Source organism: Poecilia formosa, unplaced genomic scaffold (genome assembly GCF_000485575.1).
Source record: "Poecilia formosa unplaced genomic scaffold, Poecilia_formosa-5.1.2 Scaffold97, whole genome shotgun sequence".
Classification (NCBI taxonomy): Eukaryota; Metazoa; Chordata; class Actinopteri; order Cyprinodontiformes; family Poeciliidae; genus Poecilia; species Poecilia formosa.
The window spans coordinates 346,848-370,643 of record NW_006800036.1 but is presented as its reverse complement, the minus strand read 5'-3'; the positions used below and the strand labels follow the sequence as shown (position 1 = coordinate 370,643).

General features: G+C 38.7%; 1 protein-coding gene across 4 annotated transcripts in view; it reads left to right on the top strand.

Annotated features, from left to right (window-relative positions):
- LOC103142444 (septin-7-like) overlaps window positions 1-12,520 on the top strand; it is a 21,423-nt gene extending 8,903 nt beyond the window's left edge. For all 4 annotated transcript variants that reach the window (XM_016674522.1, XM_016674521.1, XM_007558505.2 and 1 more), the window contains one exon: window positions 12,294-12,520. In XM_016674522.1, coding sequence (XP_016530008.1) covers window positions 12,294-12,505 — 212 coding nt within the window. In that variant the 3' untranslated portion in view covers window positions 12,506-12,520. The remainder of the gene's footprint in view (window positions 1-12,293) is intronic.
- The last annotated feature ends 11,276 nt before the right edge of the window (window positions 12,521-23,796 follow it).

Sequence of the window (23,796 nt, the reverse complement as noted above, 5' to 3'; positions counted from 1 at the left end):
AGATCCAAGTAGGGGAATAGCGGCGCTGCGTAGCTGCAGGGAGTCGATCACTATGGGGTGAGGCGGAGCCATTAGCAGTTAGACGAAAGCAGCTTACAGCCACGGCTAACTCCGGGAGACAAGGTAGAAAAGCCTTTTTCCCCATAGTCCAAAAGACTGCATTTGTTTCTGCATTTTTACTCAAAAATGCAGCCACATTGTCCAAAAGAAAAAACATAAGTGCAATCATTTGCAAATTGAGTCTACAGAGGCTGATAATCTCCCCACTCTACTCCTGGATTACCGTTTAAACTTTTGAATTTTATGTCAAATCCACATGAATTAAATGACAGAAACTAATTCTCTCACTGTGTCTTTGATTCATTTTGTCCAGCTGCAGACTGTTAGACTGTCCAATCAGAGTCAGGTATTGTGTAGCTGGTGCTTTTAATCAGTTTTCAGTTAACTAAATTCAAGTCTATGGAACACAAAATGTCACTAAAATCACTCTGTCCTTCTAAAATCTTTCAGAAAATCGTAAAAATGCACTGAATCGTAGCGAATTGTATCGCTCAACAAATATTGTGATACATATCGTATTGTGACCAGAATATCGTATATTGTACCGTGAAATTATTGTATCACTACACCCCTAGTAAAAAGGGAAACTTACCAGAATTTCTTTAACTGTTTTTGTCCAAAAGGTTTTCTTTTTTTCCTCAGAGTACCAGTAATTGTCCTAAATGTCCAATTTCCATGGGTTGTTTCCAGAATAGTCCACAGTCTCCTGGGGATCGTTCCAGTAAGAGATCTTGAAACGGTCCAAGAATGCCTGGCAATCATTCAGCTCCTCTTTACAATCCAAAACTGTTAGACAGCCTTCATCAACAGTCTCTATTGTGGTGGAGTGGTTATGGTCGAGATGTTGCAGATTCCCATCAGTGGCCCAAAATAATCTCAAAAAGTGTATCTTGCAGTTTTGGCTAGAATCTGACAGTTCTGTCACAGCATTGTAAAAGTTTGTCTGCTGATTTTATCAAGTTGTATGGAGATTGTAAGTCTTTCCCATCCCACGTGTGGTGATCTCAGTGTTTTTGACGTATGTGTGCATCATCTAGCAAATATTTAACTTCAAAGTTAAACCCTGACCCACTGCTCCAGCTTCTAGACGTCAAATGAAATTTGAGAATAATCCAAATTACCTCTGAAAGTCCAGCTGCTGTTTGTAAATCCTACGAGGGACTTAGGTCAAAAGGTTAAAAACTCCAATTAAAACCAGAAGGAGCTTTTAAGAATAATACATCCAAAATACTTTGTCTTCTGACTGCTTTGTCCACAAATACAGTCAGAGAAGCTGACTGTATTTGTCAGTTTGGAGAAGAGGAGAGAAGAGAAAGGAAATTCCAGTGTTGGACCAGAGAGCTGATCATGTTTTGATTTGAGGAGCAGCAGGACGAGGCAGGCTGTGAAAGTTGGTGCTGCTCTTGGCTTCTTGGTGAAGTGTGAAAACTTGGCTGGCTTTAGAGGTTTACTATTATTATTCTGTGGTAGATCTAAAACATACCGATGGTGGAATATGAGGGGACTCTTCTGAGCCCTGGAGGTCACTCACTCAAACTCCTGCTGCACAGATAGAAAGCTTCTTCTGGGTCCTTCTGATCAGCTAAGAGGTTAAGTTAAAGTGCCGTAAAGCCTGCGCGCAACTAGGCCTGTCACGATAACAAATTTTGCTGAGCGATTGTCTTAAAAATTATTGTGATAAACGATAATATTGTTTCAAGACCTTTTGACACTCATTTCATGGAAATAACTAATAATGCATGCGATTTCCTGCTATAGATGGATGCACTTTATTTTCAAAAGAACACATAACACTGGAACTAATAAACTAAATAAACAAAACAACCAAAAACAAAAAGGATTCTCAGTTTCCATTAACAAAAAAACGTACTTGAATAAAAACTAAACAACATAAAGCAAAAGTGGAAATAAATACTGCATTCAACCAAAAGAGTGCAGATTATAAAGTCTGCATACTATATTGCCCTTCAGTAATCACGAGATTTAAATAGAGAAGATGGGCGCATCCGACTCCCTAATGCAGAAGTTCACACTACATGATTTTTTGCCCCTATTTTCCCCTTACGACAATCTTAGATCGGTGGCCGATCTAAGATTGTCGCTGGTGATTTCGTAACCGATCATCCTGCATTGTGTGGTGTGTTATGGTAGATCGTCGTGGCCGCTCCGATTTAAATCAGGAGGTTTCCCCGACTGGAAGTGTTAACGCAGCCTGTTGAATGTGACAGGTAGCCAATCAGAAAGCCCGGATTCTCCTCTGCGCTTTCTGAGGGGAAATTACGGAGGGGAGATGATATGTGGAAACAACATTAATATTTATTCAACATTTTGTGCAAAGAATATAGAAATGACAAGGGGATGAGTTGGAGCCAAATTGCTACCGCAGTTGATAAACCCGGTAAGTTTTCAGCTGTTCTTCGTTAACGTGACATAAATAGGTTATAATGAGCTGAGCCTTTTTCATTCAGTGTCATCAACAGAAAGGAAAAAAAAAAAAAGGGAAGAGACAATAAAGCCGATAATTAAAATGAGGTCGATAGGTTTAATTTATCGTGCGATTAATTGATTTATCGTTTATCTCGACAGGCCTACTCGCAACTATCAAAACTCTTAAAATGTTGAGTACATCTGTAATAAGTTGTGACATTAATTGTACAGCACAGATGGTAATCTGATAGCTGTTAAACCTGATAAAACTAACTGAAACCTTTATGTACTAAAGGACTTACTTTCTGCTTTCATTGATGTTTTAATAAATACAGCTACATTCCTTGCATACAGGCTGTAGATTATAACAAATCATGTAAATACGGTTAAGTTGGCCATAATCTATATGTTAATAGACATCCCTGTACTGACCTATGATGGCAGTTGAGGACCTGCCCATAGTGTGAAGTAAAAAAAAAACAAAACGGGGGGGGGAGGGGATTAACATGAACTTTACCTTTTATTTTCATCTTTAAGTGACACAGGATGGCATAAAAAGTAATCATATACCACGCCCTGCTTTTTTCTGATGATACTCGCTTATTGAAAGGGATTTAAACAACTCCATTAGCATGCATTAGTCAGCTGATGCTTGGTTCAGTAGCATCCCTTTAGCCACAGCTCACGTTTCCCACAAGAGTTATGTAACAACCAGGTTTTGCACAGGTCTAACATCTTCAACGGAAAAGTATTGACAAGAAATGTGCATTTACGTCTGTTGTCTCTTGCCAGAATTTTTTTTTTTCTTCTTCTTTTTCTGTCACTCGATCCCTCCCTAACAAGGAATGCCATCAGAAAATTCTTGTCTGGTGGATTTTTCTTTTTCTTTATATTTTTTCCTCCCCTCTGCCCTACTTCCCTTCCCCTTCACTCTTTGGGGGAAAAAGCTGCTTCCTGCCCCCCCTTTGTTCAGCTGGTGGTTTGAATAGAAACTCTTGGAAAGATTAGTGAGATCCAGCGCCAGCGTGGAGATCTGAACAGAGCTAATAGTCAGATGAGAGCTCGGAGGAGAGGGGAAGTGGTGCCTGTTTCACGCTGCTTCTGATGTGTATTGAGGCCAGTACTTAATATCTCTGTCATGCTTCTGCTTTGCTAAAGCAACCCAGAAGGAGAGCACAGAAGATGCTGTGTGGGAGACTCACCACTGCAAGAAGAGTTGTGATCCAGATTGATATATTGCATCACAAATTCTAAAAAAATGGGTTTTTTTTTTAGAAAATATTTTTTCTTTATTTATTGTCAAGCTGGCCTAAAGATATAACACAATTTTTATTATGATTGATATATTTTGAGTAAAAAAATAGGTTGGAATGATTGGATTAATTACATTACTGTTCAAGTAAAAAAAAAATATATATCAAATTTCAGCTTCTCAAAATACACTGCCACATCCCTCAATAGTATATAGGCTGAAAGTGGCAAACTTTGCTACCATTAAAGAGGTGATTGAGCCTTGAATGCATTTCACAGGTCAGCAGCAGTTCCCCTCCTGGGTCAGGAACAGTTTATCTGTCAGACTGATCCTTGTTTGATTTGAAAACTGTTTGCCTCTTGTCTCTGCTGCCTGTCTGCTTGTTGTTGTCCTATAATCTTGCAAGCTTTGTGTGTGTGTGTGTGTGTGTGTGTGTGTGTGTGTGTGTGTGTGTGTGTGTGTGTGTGACAGGCTTAGGATTGACCGTCTTGCCTACTGACCTTGCAGAAAGAAGTGAATGAAGGGGGAGGCTTGGCTTTGGTGTAGTTAATCTGCTGGCTTAAACAGATGCGCTGAAAACACACACGCACACACACACACTCACAGACATAGTACCACCAAGTTTCTACAACTGTTCATCATGTGGCTACTTAGTCATCCTCAGACCCATCTCCAAGGATTAGTTATGTGCAGCAATTTCCTTCTTATTTTGTAAATATTACATTAGTCAATCATATGGCAACCTTGCATTACATAACATTCTGAAAGCACAAGTCAGAATCTTCAGATAATTTTCTCCGAGATACTGTAAGGAGGGAAATATTGTGGCCCCGGTGATCTGCTTGAAATACCTGGTGTCAAAGGGAAGTACCATAATTTCTGAAATAATTCAAACAAATATTAAGACTTTAATGAAGTCCTTTTTTTAGTGTCACATGCTGGGTTCTGTGCTACATTGGAAGCAATGTATCACAGTATTGTGTATATTTACTGCTCCTGCTGAAACACTACACCTTCATTACGTCGTCTGAAGAACATTGAACTAAAATCATCCTTATTATAAGTTCAGTAGGCTCACAGTTGCACCAGGTGTTTGCTTACTGCTGCTGTTGCTAGTCTGGGGGAGATTAAAGGATTTGTTAAACATGCATGAATGATTAAAAACAACACTCCAGTTATGCTTTTTTTTTTTTTTTTTTTTTGAGGGAATAACATTATAACATAATGTAAAGTTAAAAAAAAAAGTTTATTTTACATAATAACCCCCCTTTAAAATTTGAAAGAGAAGAGTGAGGGGGAAAATGTGGATTATTAGCAACTGATACAGAACAATATTTACTAATAATTTCACCGTCACTTGATTTTCTAATCATGCAACCCTAGTCACGTATTTTGGACCACATGGATTCTTCTCTTTTGTCGTCACGACTAGCTAAATGGCAGCTTTAACATTTCCTATTTAGTACATGATAAAACAAAATTCACTTCAATCAGTTTTCAGAAAAAGAATAATCAGATTTTTGTAGATTTAAAAAAAACAATTAGAGAATTTTATGGCTACATGTCTGAGAACTGAGGCTTTTTGAGAGGCGGAGATATTTTTTTAGGTTATTGTTAGCATGTTGTAAGCAGTATTATTATTCTGCCACTTCCTAAAACTATTTCCTATTTTTAACAGAAGTAATTCTGAAAAAAAAAAAAAAAAAAAAAAACATCTGACACTCTGACATTTGGTGATCTGTGGTTAGCTGTGTTTCCTGGTTTAAACTGTCAGTTTAGTCCGACTGAAGCAGACAAACTAAAACGTACAGTCTGATCTACACTGACTCCTATTAACTTGCAGTCACAGTAAGAATCAATTTTGTCTCGAGTTCTTAAGTACTGGGATGTAAAAGATAAATGATGCACCATGCTCACTTCACAGAAGTTTTTTTTTCTTCTTCTTTTTATAATTATGACAGAAGTTTATGTACAGCAAGAAATACAGTGTGTACATTTTCTACAGGATTCCTTTGTTCTGGGGGTTTGTGAGCAAACAGACTCTGAAAGATGCCAATGCTTCATAGACTCGGCACATAATGCTTCCAATGCCCATTTTAACACTTGCCAAAGGTATTTTCCCATGACTTTGCATGCAGGCTACTGCTTTGCTAGCTAGGCATAGCCTGGTTAAGGTCTTGACATCCGTGAAGATTATCTGCTTTGGGCTTATGGACAAATATGCAGCACTGGTGGTCATGGTGTTTTGTTTTGTTTTTTTTGTTTTGTTTTTTTAGATAATCTTTACCTCTTAATTTCACTCCGATATATTTAAGTTGTCACTACCACCTCCTGGGAGGGAATAATGTGCTGCTGTAAACTTCTGCTCTGAGAAAAATAAATTGAGTCAAAAGAGAAATGTAGAGATTTCTTCTCAGAATATATACGTAGATTTAGTGGAGAACTATGTGAAGATTCATGTCTTTAACATCTCAAAACATGAAAGTTGTAATGCCACCTTAAAGGTTGTTGGAAAGAAATACACCCTCAATCAAAATGACATTTATTGCATTATTATAACCCTAATAATCAGTATGTTAAAGTTTTGCAACGGCAGCAATAATTGTTGTACTGTGATATCCTGAAAGGTAAGGTAATTTTTATTTATATAGCACATTTTCAGCAACAAGGCAATTCAAAGTGCTTTACATGAATTGGAAGGAAATACAATAAACCAAAGGAAAGAGCAAAGAAGAAAAAAGAAAACGAAAAAAGTATAATCCCATGTTTAAGAATAAGTAGTCTGTGATTTATAACCTAGTAAAAACGGGTATTTTACTCAAGTTTATTGTAACGTGAGAATCTTGTGGGCCTCTGCTTATCACCCGAGATGGCTAAATGGAAAGAAGTTACTATTGGTGAAATCTGTGCTTTTCCTGCTGTGACAAGTCAAAGTGTCAGGTGTCGAGTCGGCGAATAATAAACGGTTGTGCAAACAAAAAGAGCTGAAATTTGAACACGTAACTATCGTGTTTCTTACCTAAAGTCTAAGAAACTTGAGCCTAGTTTTGTTGTCACGATTTAACGTGGTGTAGGTCCACTGTGCAAAAGATTTTAGGGCCAGAAGTAAAGAATTATGTAAAATAGCAGTTTCTGTTAAATCGGAGTAAACTACTTTTAAACAAGTTCAATATTAAGCTGGATTTATGCAAATCCAGACTAGGGTCATCTGTCCTATTAGACCAGCAAGAATCTCTCAAACAAAAAAGGTGGATTTGCTAACAAGTACCAAATAAATGAGGTATACATGGAAGAGTGCTTTGTTACATTGCACAAGTGTTAGTTTGGTTATACCCACACACCCCTATATAATGTGTTATGGGCTTGTTTGTGGTTACAAAAAGATCCTCAACTTACCATTCAGGTTTCTCAGTAATACTCCTGTGGTATCATCTACATTTTTTTTTTTTTTTGCAAGTTTTCCTAGCTCTAGTGTGCTTCCTCCATTTAAGTGACAGAATGAAGTCAACTTCAGTATTTTGCAGCGTAGTATTCTTCCTAGATCGGTTTTAGTTTGCTGTCAACCATTTGTAGAGCATGACATCATCCTGTTTACCAACCTTCCTCACCAAGTCTCCCCTTTTGCCTCTGGGTTCAACACACTTCCCAGACTAATATGCCAGAGTGCATAACTGTGTATGTGTGTTTGGTAAAATGAGGTTGTGCATTTCTGCATGTCCGTGCATGCTCTGTTAAATTACTCCGGGCAAATCTCTCTTTGTTTTCTTCATTCTTCTTCACTGCTCTGCTCCCGTTCTCTCTCAGCCTCTATTTTGAGACGCACATGTCTGCTCTGACCCAGCATGTGCCGATTCTGTCAGATTTAGTCCCAGGCTCAGTGGATCGCACCAGAACACTTGCCCTCTAATTTTAAAAGGAATAATAAAGTCAGAGAAAAGTGGTCTGTGGTCCCTGCCAGCCTTTTTGATCACCAAGATGCAGTAAGAAAGGATCCAGAGACCGTTTCATTTAGGTTCTGGCTCTTTTATAGGATCTGTCAGAGACTGAGATCTTCATCTTTTCCCTAAACAATAACCTTTGCCCTCTGTTTCAGCTACTCCCCTTTAACAGCTACCATGGACAGTTATCTTCTCCAGCAGTCTGCTGTTTATCAAATACAAATTTCCTCTTGTCGACCATGACTGATGTTTTTCTTTTCTTTTTTCTTTAAGCATCTGTATTCCCTAGTTGCCCCATTTCACAGTTTGTGGTTTTGACTTCACACATGCCTGTTAGAGGTGTGTGTGTTTGTCAGGATGTTAGAGGGCCAGCTGCTGCCTCCGGCCTGACCGATAGCGGCAAGGACAAAATGAGGAGAAAAATGAGGAATGTCAGGAATCTCATGGGAATCCCGCTGTGACCGTTTCTTGGATTGTTTTTCCTGTTGTGCTCAGTCCATCTGGCTTAAACGTTTATCAGGGATTATATGCCTGGTTTTCTTTACATACATATGGTAGGCCTACGTAATCCATGCTACTTGGCACTTGTGTCTTAACACTTTTAAGTTCCTAATGATATCCATCATTTAGTTCTCATATTTAAAATCTAAGGACTCATTAGCTTAAAAATAAGAGCCAAAGTCTTATAAAAGAAATGTTGAGTAAGCCTGTAGATATGACAGTAATCTCATGGGAGCTTAAACTTCAGATAAAATACCTCCACATGGCTAACTAGCATAGAAATACTGACTCATTTAACAATGTTTCAAAACAAGAGTAAAGACATCTTAAGACCAAGTTGATCCCGTAAGGCCTCCACGCCATAAGCGATGAATAACGACATTTACAGTCGACAAGTATCGACAGGGTTTTAGAAAACAAACATGTAGCATGTGCTTATCTTGTTAAATATCGTCATGACGATTATTGAATAAACAAATACATACAATCCTTACAGTTGTTATGGTTTCGTAACTGTAATAACATTCCAGTCTTACAGTTTTTATGTTAATTTCAGTGAGATACCCCGAAAGCTGGCTGGCACCACAGTCTCCCTGAACACTGACCAGCAACCAACTTTATATTTTGACTTTCCTCTGGATGTGACAAAAGTCGATACAAATCTAAGTGAACTGCAGTGCAGCCATACATTCACTATTCTCTTTCACAAAGCAGAATTAAAACAGATCTTTTCAGCAATAAAAACAAAAAGCCGAAGTTGTCTTCAGGGAATGTAGACGGAAGATGGGAGAGAATGCTGAAGTTACTCAGAGAGAAGGAATATGAACAGCATGAGTGAGCTGGAAGGGTCAACCATCCATCACCGGCATCCAGGTCATTAGTCTGTTTACAGAGAGCTGGCAGTGCACTTCCACTTGTCATGTGGAACCGATATCTAATTAAAGCTGAACAAGAGGGGGCTAATTGGGACACTACTCGCCCCGAGGGAGTTTAGACTCCCGCAGTGCTTCCGTCACCCTGCGAGTCTCTCAACCAGCAATATGAACTGATGAGCTCCTTTCAGCCACAGCCACCGATCCTTTAGTCTCTGCTGTCAGCTTCTTGAAGAAACTGCTTTAATTATGTCATCATTGTGCAACTTTTAGTGTTTAGTCAGAGACCAATTTGATTTCTCTACAGTTTGAAATTCAAATCAGCTTTCTGAGTTAAGATTTCAGTCAGCAGCTGCTATACTGATCACTGGATCAGTGCCAAAAGTATTATTTTTCTTTCTCTTTTTCCAGCGGTTTTGCTGCTTCAAAGTGCGAAAGTGTCATGAAATCTTGATGGGTGGCACTTTGACAGCAGCTGGTGTTGTGAGGTGTTATAAATTAAATTAACAAACATACCTTGCTTGTCATGAGTCTACTAGTACTGATGTGTGTCGCCCTTAAAACATAAATCTACCTGACAAACCGTAAACACAACTTTATGGTTTTGCAGCTTTCTTCTTCTTTTGATGAAAAGGTAGTCTTTTCATGAAAAGACTACCTCTTAAATGAAAAGTTGCCTGGTGAACAGGTTGGATCTCTGCAACCCCTCCAGAGTTTCAGTTGACTTCTTGGTTGTTTTTCTAATTAATGGTCTCCTTGTTTCTACTGATATGTTTATAGGTGTTATACTCTTTCTGCTTTTTGGATGATGGATTAAACATCGGTGGGATGTTGAAAGCTTGGGATATTGTTTTATATCTTAACCGAGCTCTTAACTTCTCACAACTTCCTGCTGTGTTCCTTTCTACATTGATGAAACCTCACAGAACATCTGGCTTTACAGGAAGCTGAGTTACACGCAAACCAACTCCTGAAGGGAATTAGTTCCTCTGGATTTCATTTAGAGGCATCATAGCAATGTGGGCTGATTACAAATATACTCCCAACTCATCAGATTATTCTTTGTAAAAATTATTTCCCATGCACTACTTTGGTTTGTCCATCGCAAATCTCTCGGATAGCAACAGTGTCAGAACAGACTGAGACGCTTCATTTCCTGCTGTTTGTTTTAGTCGAGATAGCATCAGAAGTGACACCATCCCACCAAAATGGTCTCTGTGGACACGTGGATGCTGGACCTGGATCTCCAAATAGTCTGTAATTGATGAGTTGTTCATCTCCTCTTGGGAGAGACTGTGGGAGAAGCAGCATGTTCATCACTCAGACGGTGACAGAATATCATCCATAGCTGTGCAAACACACTCTGGGCACCGGCTGAGAGTTGAAGGCGGCGGGGGGAAAAACACAAATCCACCAAGTTTTCATAGTCTGATTAAACATCCAGATGTCCCGCAGTCAATATAAAGGAAGCCCTGTTCAATTCAAGGGCGTGTCTAAGAGGAAAAAAAATGCGTCCAAAAAAGAAGTATGCCCATAAGGAAATGGTGAAAGGCAAATATTTGTACAGAACTGGGTGACTTTGTATATTTCACTGCTTACTGCAGATCTCAACAGCCAAAGCTTCCAGTATAGCTCATCACACAGACTCTGAAGTTTAAGAAAAGTGCTGATCAATCTGAAGTTATTCAAGCAACATCTGATTATCATTTAGAAACAGGAAAACTCCTAGCTTAGTTCCTTCATGCTGCATGCAGCTTGCCAGCGCTGTACTGATTTTATTTTTTTTATATTTATAAGTGCTGAAAGCAGCTTTGCGCATATGTTTGAATCCAAGTATGTCTGCAGAAAGTATGATCTCCTTTGGCATCCTGTCTTGAAGCTGGAGGTCAATGCAAAGTTTCCCAGATGGGGATTCATAATGCAGTTTGTTCCAAGTGAATATTTTTTTATAAAAAAATTTAAAAAAAAACACACTTTTCATATCTAGTTGTGCAAAGTTTCAAAGAGCAATAAAGGACACAATGGGAAAGAGCCATGGGAACATTTTTGTTTATTCTTTAACAAAGTATGAACACTGTCGGCATTGAGTGGGTAAAATAAGGAGATGGATTTACGAATTCAAAAAGCTTTTTTGAGAAAAAAAAATTATGTGATGCTACACTTTTGATTCCAGTTTATCAGAAACTTAAAGAATTTTTTTTTTTTTTTTTGAAAGAATTGGAGAAGAAAATCTTAGTGTTGTGGTGCATTCCTAAGAAAAAATACACAACATAAAATCTGAACTGGGAGGAGATACTGGGGCAGATTCAGAATTGGGTAGCCTGGGAATGCCTTGAATTTTCCAGAATGAGCTGGAGAGTAACTGAGTTGTCCGGGTTTCCCTTCCCAACCTGTTGCTTCGTGATCCGATCTGATAGGTGGAAGACAATAAATCAGATGAATCTAAAACCAAACACAAAATTGGAAACGAGCACAAAACTGACTGGTACATATTTCATGGCTTTGTATTCTTATTCTCCGGTGATCCTTGCGGTAACAAAGCATTGGAAATCTTTTTGTTTTTCTTTCACAAATGGAAAACATGTTGCTAATCTCAAAAAGTTTTGACTTTGACAAAAGATAATTATGTTTTGATATCATCAGATATCTTCTGCAGAGACTGCCCTGTCAGACAGACTTCCCTCCTCTTTAGTTTTACTCTTCATCTTTGAGACATGAGCCTCAAAGATGAAGTGTGTGTGTGTGTGTGTGTGTGTGTGTGTGTGTGTGTGTGTGAGAGAGAAAAAGCATATGTGATGTGTACGCTTGGATTAAATGCACTTTGTCAAATAAATGTTTGTTGCGGTTCTTCATCTTCTGTGTTTTTGTCACCAGTGGGAGTGGAAAGTTTATACAGTGAGAACAGAAATATTTAGATTTATTTATAAAGAAGGCATTCAGAGAGATGGACAGAGAGAGTGGATAAATGATAATGTTGAAGAAGGGAATCTCCCCGAGGCGAAGTAGAGAGGAAACGTTTTATTTCCTCTATCTGGGAGCTTTTTGTACTGGCAGATGAGGTCCTGACCTTTTTCCCCCTCACACAATGCATCCAGTTTTATTTTCTGTGTTGCAACCCATTTCCCAAAGGTCACTAAATGTGTGTGCAGTGCATGCACATCTAGTCAGAGAATTGAACAGTCAGCTGTAGTTCCATCATTGTAACAGCAGAATCCTTGTTGATTCTTTACTTTTTGTCCTCAGGTGAGTCTGGTCTCGGTAAATCCACTCTCATCAACTCTCTGTTCCTGACTGACCTGTACTCCAAGGATTACCCTGGACCGTCGCAGCGCATAAAGAAGACTGTGCAGGTGAGCTCAGTTTGCTGTTGGATTAGCTCGATTCCAAATCGCAGCTCACTTCAGCGTTTCATCGTAGAGTTGGTTTTGCAGATGTCAGCAGCAGTAGCTCATTAATCTTTTTCTGTTGTGGTTAATTGCTTTTTCTTTTTTTTTCTTTTTTTGCTTGGGTTTGTTCGTTGATAGATGATGAGTTCTCTGAATGAATTCCTGATACAGAAACAAACACAGATGTGAGGACTGTGAATGTGGAAAGCAGATTTTCCTTCAACATTTAGTTTTAAAAAGTTGGTCTTTTTGGTTCTACTCTGGCCATTACCTTACTCTGCAGTTCTACTAAAAAAAAATAAAAAATGATTGCTTCCAGCACGGTCTGGACTTCCTCCCCTACACTCGGATTCTCTCCGGTAGACTTTATACCAGGCCAATAAGGAAAGAGGAGGAGAAGTTGTGAATCATGACGTTGATTTTCCGTGCTAGAATTTTAATCTGCCTGTAGTTTTAGCAGTGGCAGTGGAGGAAGTGAACAAAGTCGTTGAGTCCATGTTGGCCACGCTTCCAAATATTTAATTAACATTAACAGCCGCCTCGTTTGGATCAGTACTTCTCTCTGCGCAGTGGAGGATGCTTGTTTACAGCGCATGCAATTTCAGGTAAGCCACTTGGCATTGAACTGGCGCATTAGTTAATCACAGGAAAACGTTAACAATTGGGTAAAATTTAAAACCTCAACACAGTCCATGCCTCCAGGAATGCTCCAGACTCTATATGAAGAAAATTGTGCAAGGGTCTGGTTTTTATCAGGCCGGTTTGAAACTATTAGGACAGTTTTTAGTTTTGTTCAAAATCAAATTTCTTCACATACAAACCTAAATTTAGCTTAGATATTTTAAACTGTTATTCTTATAACAAGTTATTTCTGCAAAATCCAAATCTTTGACATTATCTTTTCTTTCTCATTGATCGTTTTTAATGTGTTTCCAGTGTTTTTGTTTTTTTCTCTTTTTGTTTTTAAGCTCTGCAAAGCACGTTGTGTTATACTTGACCATTTAAAAAGTGCCCTATAAAGTTTATTTAATTGAAGTGACTGACACAGCAGTCTAGCCTATTTTCTGATTAATTCGGTTAAAGATTACTTTTTACCCCATGGTGCATGGAAATATTTTTCATTTCTTCATTTTTGAACCCTAATAAAACAGGCGTTTTGGATATGCCAGCATTCATTTTTTCCTCAAACTCTGTCTCCTGCCAAAACTACCAGATAAAGCTGTGAAGCTCAGATCAGTTAATCCAGCCAAGCTTTTTAACATTATTTTGGTCTAAATATTTATGAGGCACGGATTAAAACCGCATTTCTTGTGGTCTCTTAAAAGCTTTAAAAGCATCATAAAAATGGACTTTGCAAAACAAAACAAAACAAAAAAAAAAAAACCTCAACCCAGCTTGTGGTTGAGGTTGCAGTATTTTGATGGACAACAATCTGAGTCGCTGGTTGTCGAGTGTGGGGATCAAAAATAAACCAACCAAAGTTGAAGGAATGCACCAGCACGTCCAAGCCAGACTTTACAGCTGCCAAGTTTTCCAGATGTTTATCAGCGCAACATTACAAAGGGCATAATTTATGACTTAATTTGAAAGCCCTACCACGAATTCAAACTACTCTGATGCACGTTTTTTGTGATGTAAATGTAAAATGTTTCATTTAGTTGTTCTTTAATTTGTCTTTATATAGAAGGAATTCAATCCTCCTCCATAAAAGTGACCACAGATATAGGAATGATGAGTTGGATATCTGCAAAAATGTCGGCACCATACATTCCTGAGTTGTGACAGAGTCTTCGCAGACGTTTTGTGTGGTTTTTGCCTGCAGCAACTGGATAACGTAATGTCGAGTCAGGGAGTATGAAAAGGTCAAAGACAACAGACATTTCTGACAGCTTTGTTTCCAGTAATTCTGTCTTTAAAAGATGGGAGAGACTTAATGTGGTGAGGGTTAAAAGATCAGCTCTGAAAGGAGACTCCTATAGTTACTAAGCTAAAGGTCCCGGTTGGTTTTTCTGGCTCACTAGCCCAAAATGGTAAAAAGATATTGTTGCATGTTTGATTAGTTGAGACACAATTGACTTTAAGAACTATATATATATATATATATTTTTTTTTTTTAAATGAAACCGTGCAGACCATCAGCTCAACCAAGCTAACATAGTCAGACTATTTCAGATCTTTTTTATATAAACCAGTCAGTTTTGCGATCTGTCAAAAATCAGTCTCATAATAGCAAAATCAGTGATTTAATAAACCTAAAAGACAAAAGTGCTAATGTTGAGGATTACTGTGGCCTGAATTCAGGCTGTCTTTTACTCAAAAGTGGTTGGACCTCTGCGTTTGGTTCCAGAGCCCATCTACAGGCTTGGATGACGGATGAATCTCAGCTCAACCAGCTGTTTCGGCTGGAAGGCAGATGGTTTTGGTCGGAGTCGGTGGTTGAGATTCAGAACAAAGTTTTTACTTAAAGAAAGTTACTAAGTGAAGCTGGAGGAACTTTACCTCAAGTAGGGCCACAAGAAAATAAACAAACGTAATGTGATTTTATTTTCGACTGAATAATTTTGGCCTTAAATGTAGGTTAAGAAGCTTAAAAGTATAAGAACCTTTGAGATCATTCTTGGAAACTTCTGGGGAATATAAAGGTTTGTGAAACCGAAAAGTAAACATTTGACAAAAACGTTGCTGTGCAGCCAGGTGAGACTCAACAAAAGCACTAGAACGTGCAGCATCCAGTTAAACCGACATACCTGAATTCAGCTATCAAATGTTAGGGTATATAAAAAAATTAGCCCAGCTTTTAAAATTTCGAAGGGACCTGGAGTTAAGCAGGTAAAGTAGGTGGAAGGCAAAATCTGAGTTTTTGTGCACTGCATTTTACACAGAGAGGCTGCAGAATCAGAAACAGTTGGGGCAAAGGAGGATGGAGGAACTAAGAGGAAAACTGCCACAAGGTTCAGTTGTGTCCTTTTATGGTTATGACAAACTGAAGAGGAGGAGGCAGGCTGCTGTTGGAAGAAAGGATGGAGAAAGAAGGAAGAGAAGCAATTTGTTAAAAGGAACAAGTTAAGGAATTTTGGGAGAAAACCACCAGGAAGTGGAAGACGACAATAGAAGCAAAAGGAAAGTGAAGGAATTTGGAGAAAGGGGAGGAAGAAGCAATGATGGGTGAGGAAGACATCAAACCTGGTATAGCCTAGTGTCTGTCAGAAGTTATTGGCAATGATACGTTTATAAGATGTGACAGGATTTAAAAAGAAAACGTGGCATCTGGTCGGAGATCCCTCATATCCCTCTGAGGTTTCTGTGGGTCACTTTAACCATCACAACATTCTGTCAATCCTTCATCAGCCCTCGCCTTAAAGCTGAAAACCCACCCCTGTGTGGTTAATAAATCCTGTGGGCCAATCACAAACGCCCCGCCCACACTCTCGTAAATCCCGTTTGTAAAAGAACTTCAACTCTAATTTACACTTTTTTTACACCAGCGCTGCGTTGTCTTCAGACCTAAACACAAACAAGTCTCACCCACACAAACACACACACAGGCCCCACAGCTTTTCCTTCTCTGAAAGGATGCTATTCAGTTTGCTGCTCAGCTGATTAGAAGTGCCTCTGTGTGGGTTGGTGAGTGAGAAAACTCGGCTGCACTGTGTGATTGTTCAGAAAGAATCAGTTTGTGGTATCTAAAGCACCGTTTAATCCAAATTACAAGCCCAGCTGTAATTCTTCACATTTTCTGAGGTCCCTTCAGCTGCTTGGCTCTTTCTCCTTAGCAAATGATTTAAATGAAAATGATCCAACAAGGAGCACAACTGAAAATAAATACGATGTTTTACTTTTAAAATTTCATGCTACATCTTAGTTTAGAACCAATCAGAAAAGCAAATAAAAAACTCAAAGTGGGAGGAAGCACAGTAGCTATAGGACATTATAAACACAGCATGCTAGATATGGCTTTTAAAATATATACAATACTGCAGAGACTTCATTTGTCTATTGAGATGCTGTCAGTAAAAATTTAAGAAAAACATTTATTAACTTCATTCATTTGTATCACATTCTGTGTACGTGGCCGTTAAATCTAATCAGGAACCATTACATGTAAATCTGAGTCCAGATATGTTGGATATTTGAGTGTGCGCTGGGATCAGCCAGTGTTCCCACAGATTCATCAGTCATTGGTCCTACAACCATTACCACACCCGATATCTATGCCTGTTGTTCATAATTGAGACCCACTGTGCTTTCCCATTCTCTTATTGTTTGACTGAGTGGAGATGGCTGCCTTTAATTTAATTCATTTTCAAGTTTTGCACTGCAGTGAATCATAACTTCTCATTTTACCGAAACAGAGAAAGTTGTGTTTGATGTTCAAGCAGCTGCCATATCTAAAATATGACCTGCTGTACAAAGGGATGGTAGATGACATTTGCCTTTGCATCTCTTCAGCATAGCAGCTTTATCACAGTCAAGTCAGTGCATGAGAACAATGCTGCATTCATTGTCTTTGACTAAAGAACCTTAACCTCCCTCTTCCCATGCACGCTGTGACTGTGGCGTGGGTTTATGTTCTCCCCTCCAAGTAGGAGTTGGTGTCTGCAGGCGTGTTGGAAAAGGCCTCTGTGGTCTGAGGCTGACCGGCTCAGAGTATTTATATTACAGAAAAGTCTACCATGTTTTGTCGCTCGCGGATCAGATTTCTTTTTAAATGATGCTTTAGGGCCTGAGGGGAAATTTTTGAGGCTTTCTCCCAATCTGTTTTCCCTTACGGAAACGGTTGAAATAGCCGATTTGGTTTCGGGACGGCTGACATTTCACGCACAAACACGTTCATTTGAACACACATGACGTGTGATCAGTCAAACTCAGATATGTCAAATGACTGCGGTGCGTGATATATATGCTCAGTTATAAAGTCCGACAGATTATCTCAGGGTTTGTGGAAACCCAAGAATGTTTGTGTTGGAGTTAAAAGGCCGTAGTTCAAGTTTAAAGGGTGATCTGAAAATAACCAGATGGGCCTGTGAAAGTATGCAAGGCAGCGAAAAAGCAACAAAGAATCTGTGTGACTGAGGAGCAGCTTTTCTGTTTCAACCTGAGGCCACTTGCAAGAATCAATCCATTTTCTAACATTAGTTTACTTAATTAGTTTTTTTTTACTTTTTCTGACTGAGTGTACTATGGTACAATAAAGCTAATAATGGAGTTAACAATTTCACTTAAACTAAATAAGGTCACTATTGCATATTAGTCATAATGTAACTGTGCACTTTTAGTAAAATCTAATATTTAAGAAAAAATGCTTTTGGAGATCAGTCATTGCCCACCTGTTTCTCCGCCTATCCTAAAAAAGTAACACAACCTTAGACTTAATTGGACTGCCTTTTGCTTTGATTACACTGTCATTGAGGCAGTAGGTCTCTGAAATATCATTTATTTCCATCCATTTCATTTATTTTTCAGCAGTGTCTTGTAGAGAAGACGTGAGAGGCGGATCTCGGCACAAATTCTTCTACAGCACATTCCACCAACTATTAATAGGGTTAAAGCTTGGACACTTGGGTGACCAATCCACTGGTGAGCAGGAGTTGTGGTTAAAAACTCATTGCTAGGTGAAACATAATAATCCATGCCGTAACTGTCCAATGGGAGACAGTTACGGCCAATGGGAAGCAGTTACTGTTTCATGTGGAAGTGTATAATGTATAAATCCAGCATCCAGACTGCTCTCCTCCGGAGTAAGCTCTGTTNTGACAGGCTTAGGATTGACCGTCTTGCCTACTGACCTTGCAGAAAGAAGTGAATGAAGGGGGAGGCTTGGCTTTGGTGTAGTTAATCTGCTGGCTTAAACAGATGCGCTGAAAACACACACGCACACACACACACTCACAGACATAGTACCACCAAGTTTCTACAACTGTTCATCATGTGGCTACTTAGTCATCCTCAGACCCATCTCCAAGGATTAGTTATGTGCAGCAATTTCCTTCTTATTTTGTAAATATTACATTAGTCAATCATATGGCAACCTTGCATTGCATAACATTCTGAAAGCACAAGTCAGAATCTTCAGATAATTTTCTCCGAGATACTGTAAGGAGGGAAATATTGTGGCCCCGGTGATCTGCTTGAAATACCTGGTGTCAAAGGGAAGTACCATAATTTCTGAAATAATTCAAACAAATATTAAGACTTTAATGAAGTCCTTTTTTTAGTGTCACATGCTGGGTTCTGTGCTACATTGGAAGCAAACCTGTGTCACAGTGTTGTGTATATTTACTGCTCCTGCTGAAACACTACACCTTCATTACGTCGTCTGAAGAACATTGAACTAAAATCATCCTTATTATAAGTTCAGTAGGCTCACAGTTGCACCAGGTGTTTGCTTACTGCTGCTGTTGCTAGTCTGGGGGAGATTAAAGGATTTGTTAAACATGCATGAATGATTAAAAACAACACTCCAGTTATGCTTTTTTTTTTTTTTTTTTTTTGAGGGAATAACATTATAACATAATGTAAAGTTAAAAAAAAAAGTTTATTTTACATAATAACCCCCCTTTAAAATTTGAAAGAGAAGAGTGAGGGGGAAAATGTGGATTATTAGCAACTGATACAGAACAATATTTACTAATAATTTCACCGTCACTTGATTTTCTAATCATGCAACCCTAGTCACGTATTTTGGACCACATGGATTCTTCTCTTTTGTCGTCACGACTAGCTAAATGGCAGCTTTAACATTTCCTATTTAGTACATGATAAAACAAAATTCACTTCAATCAGTTTTCAGAAAAAGAATAATCAGATTTTTGTAGATTTAAAAAAAACAATTAGAGAATTTTATGGCTACATGTCTGAGAACTGAGGCTTTTTGAGAGGCGGAGATATTTTTTTAGGTTATTGTTAGCATGTTGTAAGCAGTATTATTATTCTGCCACTTCCTAAAACTATTTCCTATTTTTAACAGAAGTAATTCTGAAAAAAAAAAAAAAAAAAAAAAACATCTGACACTCTGACATTTGGTGATCTGTGGTTAGCTGTGTTTCCTGGTCTAAACTGTCAGTTTAGTCCGACTGAAGCAGACAAACTAAAACGTACAGTCTGATCTACACTGACTCCTATTAACTTGCAGTCACAGTAAGAATCAATTTTGTCTCGAGTTCTTAAGTACTGGGATGTAAAAGATAAATGATGCACCATGCTCACTTCACAGAAGTTTTTTTTTCTTCTTCTTTTTATAATTATGACAGAAGTTTATGTACAGCAAGAAATACAGTGTGTACATTTTCTACAGGATTCCTTTGTTCTGGGGGTTTGTGAGCAAACAGACTCTGAAAGATGCCAATGCTTCATAGACTCGGCACATAATGCTTCCAATGCCCATTTTAACACTTGCCAAAGGTATTTTCCCATGACTTTGCATGCAGGCTACTGCTTTGCTAGCTAGGCATAGCCTGGTTAAGGTCTTGACATCCGTGAAGATTATCTGCTTTGGGCTTATGGACAAATATGCAGCACTGGTGGTCATGGTGTTTTGTTTTGTTTTTTTTGTTTTGTTTTTTTAGATAATCTTTACCTCTTAATTTCACTCCGATATATTTAAGTTGTCACTACCACCTCCTGGGAGGGAATAATGTGCTGCTGTAAACTTCTGCTCTGAGAAAAATAAATTGAGTCAAAAGAGAAATGTAGAGATTTCTTCTCAGAATATATACGTAGATTTAGTGGAGAACTATGTGAAGATTCATGTCTTTAACATCTCAAAACATGAAAGTTGTAATGCCACCTTAAAGGTTGTTGGAAAGAAATACACCCTCAATCAAAATGACATTTATTGCATTATTATAACCCTAATAATCAGTATGTTAAAGTTTTGCAACGGCAGCAATAATTGTTGTACTGTGATATCCTGAAAGGTAAGGTAATTTTTATTTATATAGCACATTTTCAGCAACAAGGCAATTCAAAGTGCTTTACATGAATTGGAAGGAAATACAATAAACCAAAGGAAAGAGCAAAGAAGAAAAAAGAAAACGAAAAAAGTATAATCCCATGTTTAAGAATAAGTAGTCTGTGATTTATAACCTAGTAAAAACGGGTATTTTACTCAAGTTTATTGTAACGTGAGAATCTTGTGGGCCTCTGCTTATCACCCGAGATGGCTAAATGGAAAGAAGTTACTATTGGTGAAATCTGTGCTTTTCCTGCTGTGACAAGTCAAAGTGTCAGGTGTCGAGTCGGCGAATAATAAACGGTTGTGCAAACAAAAAGAGCTGAAATTTGAACACGTAACTATCGTGTTTCTTACCTAAAGTCTAAGAAACTTGAGCCTAGTTTTGTTGTCACGATTTAACGTGGTGTAGGTCCACTGTGCAAAAGATTTTAGGGCCAGAAGTAAAGAATTATGTAAAATAGCAGTTTCTGTTAAATCGGAGTAAACTACTTTTAAACAAGTTCAATATTAAGCTGGATTTATGCAAATCCAGACTAGGGTCATCTGTCCTATTAGACCAGCAAGAATCTCTCAAACAAAAAAGGTGGATTTGCTAACAAGTACCAAATAAATGAGGTATACATGGAAGAGTGCTTTGTTACATTGCACAAGTGTTAGTTTGGTTATACCCACACACCCCTATATAATGTGTTATGGGCTTGTTTGTGGTTACAAAAAGATCCTCAACTTACCATTCAGGTTTCTCAGTAATACTCCTGTGGTATCATCTACATTTTTTTTTTTTTTTGCAAGTTTTCCTAGCTCTAGTGTGCTTCCTCCATTTAAGTGACAGAATGAAGTCAACTTCAGTATTTTGCAGCGTAGTATTCTTCCTAGATCGGTTTTAGTTTGCTGTCAACCATTTGTAGAGCATGACATCATCCTGTTTACCAACCTTCCTCACCAAGTCTCCCCTTTTGCCTCTGGGTTCAACACACTTCCCAGACTAATATGCCAGAGTGCATAACTGTGTATGTGTGTTTGGTAAAATGAGGTTGTGCATTTCTGCATGTCCGTGCATGCTCTGTTAAATTACTCCGGGCAAATCTCTCTTTGTTTTCTTCATTCTTCTTCACTGCTCTGCTCCCGTTCTCTCTCAGCCTCTATTTTGAGACGCACATGTCTGCTCTGACCCAGCATGTGCCGATTCTGTCAGATTTAGTCCCAGGCTCAGTGGATCGCACCAGAACACTTGCCCTCTAATTTTAAAAGGAATAATAAAGTCAGAGAAAAGTGGTCTGTGGTCCCTGCCAGCCTTTTTGATCACCAAGATGCAGTAAGAAAGGATCCAGAGACCGTTTCATTTAGGTTCTGGCTCTTTTATAGGATCTGTCAGAGACTGAGATCTTCATCTTTTCCCTAAACAATAACCTTTGCCCTCTGTTTCAGCTACTCCCCTTTAACAGCTACCATGGACAGTTATCTTCTCCAGCAGTCTGCTGTTTATCAAATACAAATTTCCTCTTGTCGACCATGACTGATGTTTTTCTTTTCTTTTTTCTTTAAGCATCTGTATTCCCTAGTTGCCCCATTTCACAGTTTGTGGTTTTGACTTCACACATGCCTGTTAGAGGTGTGTGTGTTTGTCAGGATGTTAGAGGGCCAGCTGCTGCCTCCGGCCTGACCGATAGCGGCAAGGACAAAATGAGGAGAAAAATGAGGAATGTCAGGAATCTCATGGGAATCCCGCTGTGACCGTTTCTTGGATTGTTTTTCCTGTTGTGCTCAGTCCATCTGGCTTAAACGTTTATCAGGGATTATATGCCTGGTTTTCTTTACATACATATGGTAGGCCTACGTAATCCATGCTACTTGGCACTTGTGTCTTAACACTTTTAAGTTCCTAATGATATCCATCATTTAGTTCTCATATTTAAAATCTAAGGACTCATTAGCTTAAAAATAAGAGCCAAAGTCTTATAAAAGAAATGTTGAGTAAGCCTGTAGATATGACAGTAATCTCATGGGAGCTTAAACTTCAGATAAAATACCTCCACATGGCTAACTAGCATAGAAATACTGACTCATTTAACAATGTTTCAAAACAAGAGTAAAGACATCTTAAGACCAAGTTGATCCCGTAAGGCCTCCACGCCATAAGCGATGAATAACGACATTTACAGTCGACAAGTATCGACAGGGTTTTAGAAAACAAACATGTAGCATGTGCTTATCTTGTTAAATATCGTCATGACGATTATTGAATAAACAAATACATACAATCCTTACAGTTGTTATGGTTTCGTAACTGTAATAACATTCCAGTCTTACAGTTTTTATGTTAATTTCAGTGAGATACCCCGAAAGCTGGCTGGCACCACAGTCTCCCTGAACACTGACCAGCAACCAACTTTATATTTTGACTTTCCTCTGGATGTGACAAAAGTCGATACAAATCTAAGTGAACTGCAGTGCAGCCATACATTCACTATTCTCTTTCACAAAGCAGAATTAAAACAGATCTTTTCAGCAATAAAAACAAAAAGCCGAAGTTGTCTTCAGGGAATGTAGACGGAAGATGGGAGAGAATGCTGAAGTTACTCAGAGAGAAGGAATATGAACAGCATGAGTGAGCTGGAAGGGTCAACCATCCATCACCGGCATCCAGGTCATTAGTCTGTTTACAGAGAGCTGGCAGTGCACTTCCACTTGTCATGTGGAACCGATATCTAATTAAAGCTGAACAAGAGGGGGCTAATTGGGACACTACTCGCCCCGAGGGAGTTTAGACTCCCGCAGTGCTTCCGTCACCCTGCGAGTCTCTCAACCAGCAATATGAACTGATGAGCTCCTTTCAGCCACAGCCACCGATCCTTTAGTCTCTGCTGTCAGCTTCTTGAAGAAACTGCTTTAATTATGTCATCATTGTGCAACTTTTAGTGTTTAGTCAGAGACCAATTTGATTTCTCTACAGTTTGAAATTCAAATCAGCTTTCTGAGTTAAGATTTCAGTCAGCAGCTGCTATACTGATCACTGGATCAGTGCCAAAAGTATTATTTTTCTTTCTCTTTTTCCAGCGGTTTTGCTGCTTCAAAGTGCGAAAGTGTCATGAAATCTTGATGGGTGGCACTTTGACAGCAGCTGGTGTTGTGAGGTGTTATAAATTAAATTAACAAACATACCTTGCTTGTCATGAGTCTACTAGTACTGATGTGTGTCGCCCTTAAAACATAAATCTACCTGACAAACCGTAAACACAACTTTATGGTTTTGCAGCTTTCTTCTTCTTTTGATGAAAAGGTAGTCTTTTCATGAAAAGACTACCTCTTAAATGAAAAGTTGCCTGGTGAACAGGTTGGATCTCTGCAACCCCTCCAGAGTTTCAGTTGACTTCTTGGTTGTTTTTCTAATTAATGGTCTCCTTGT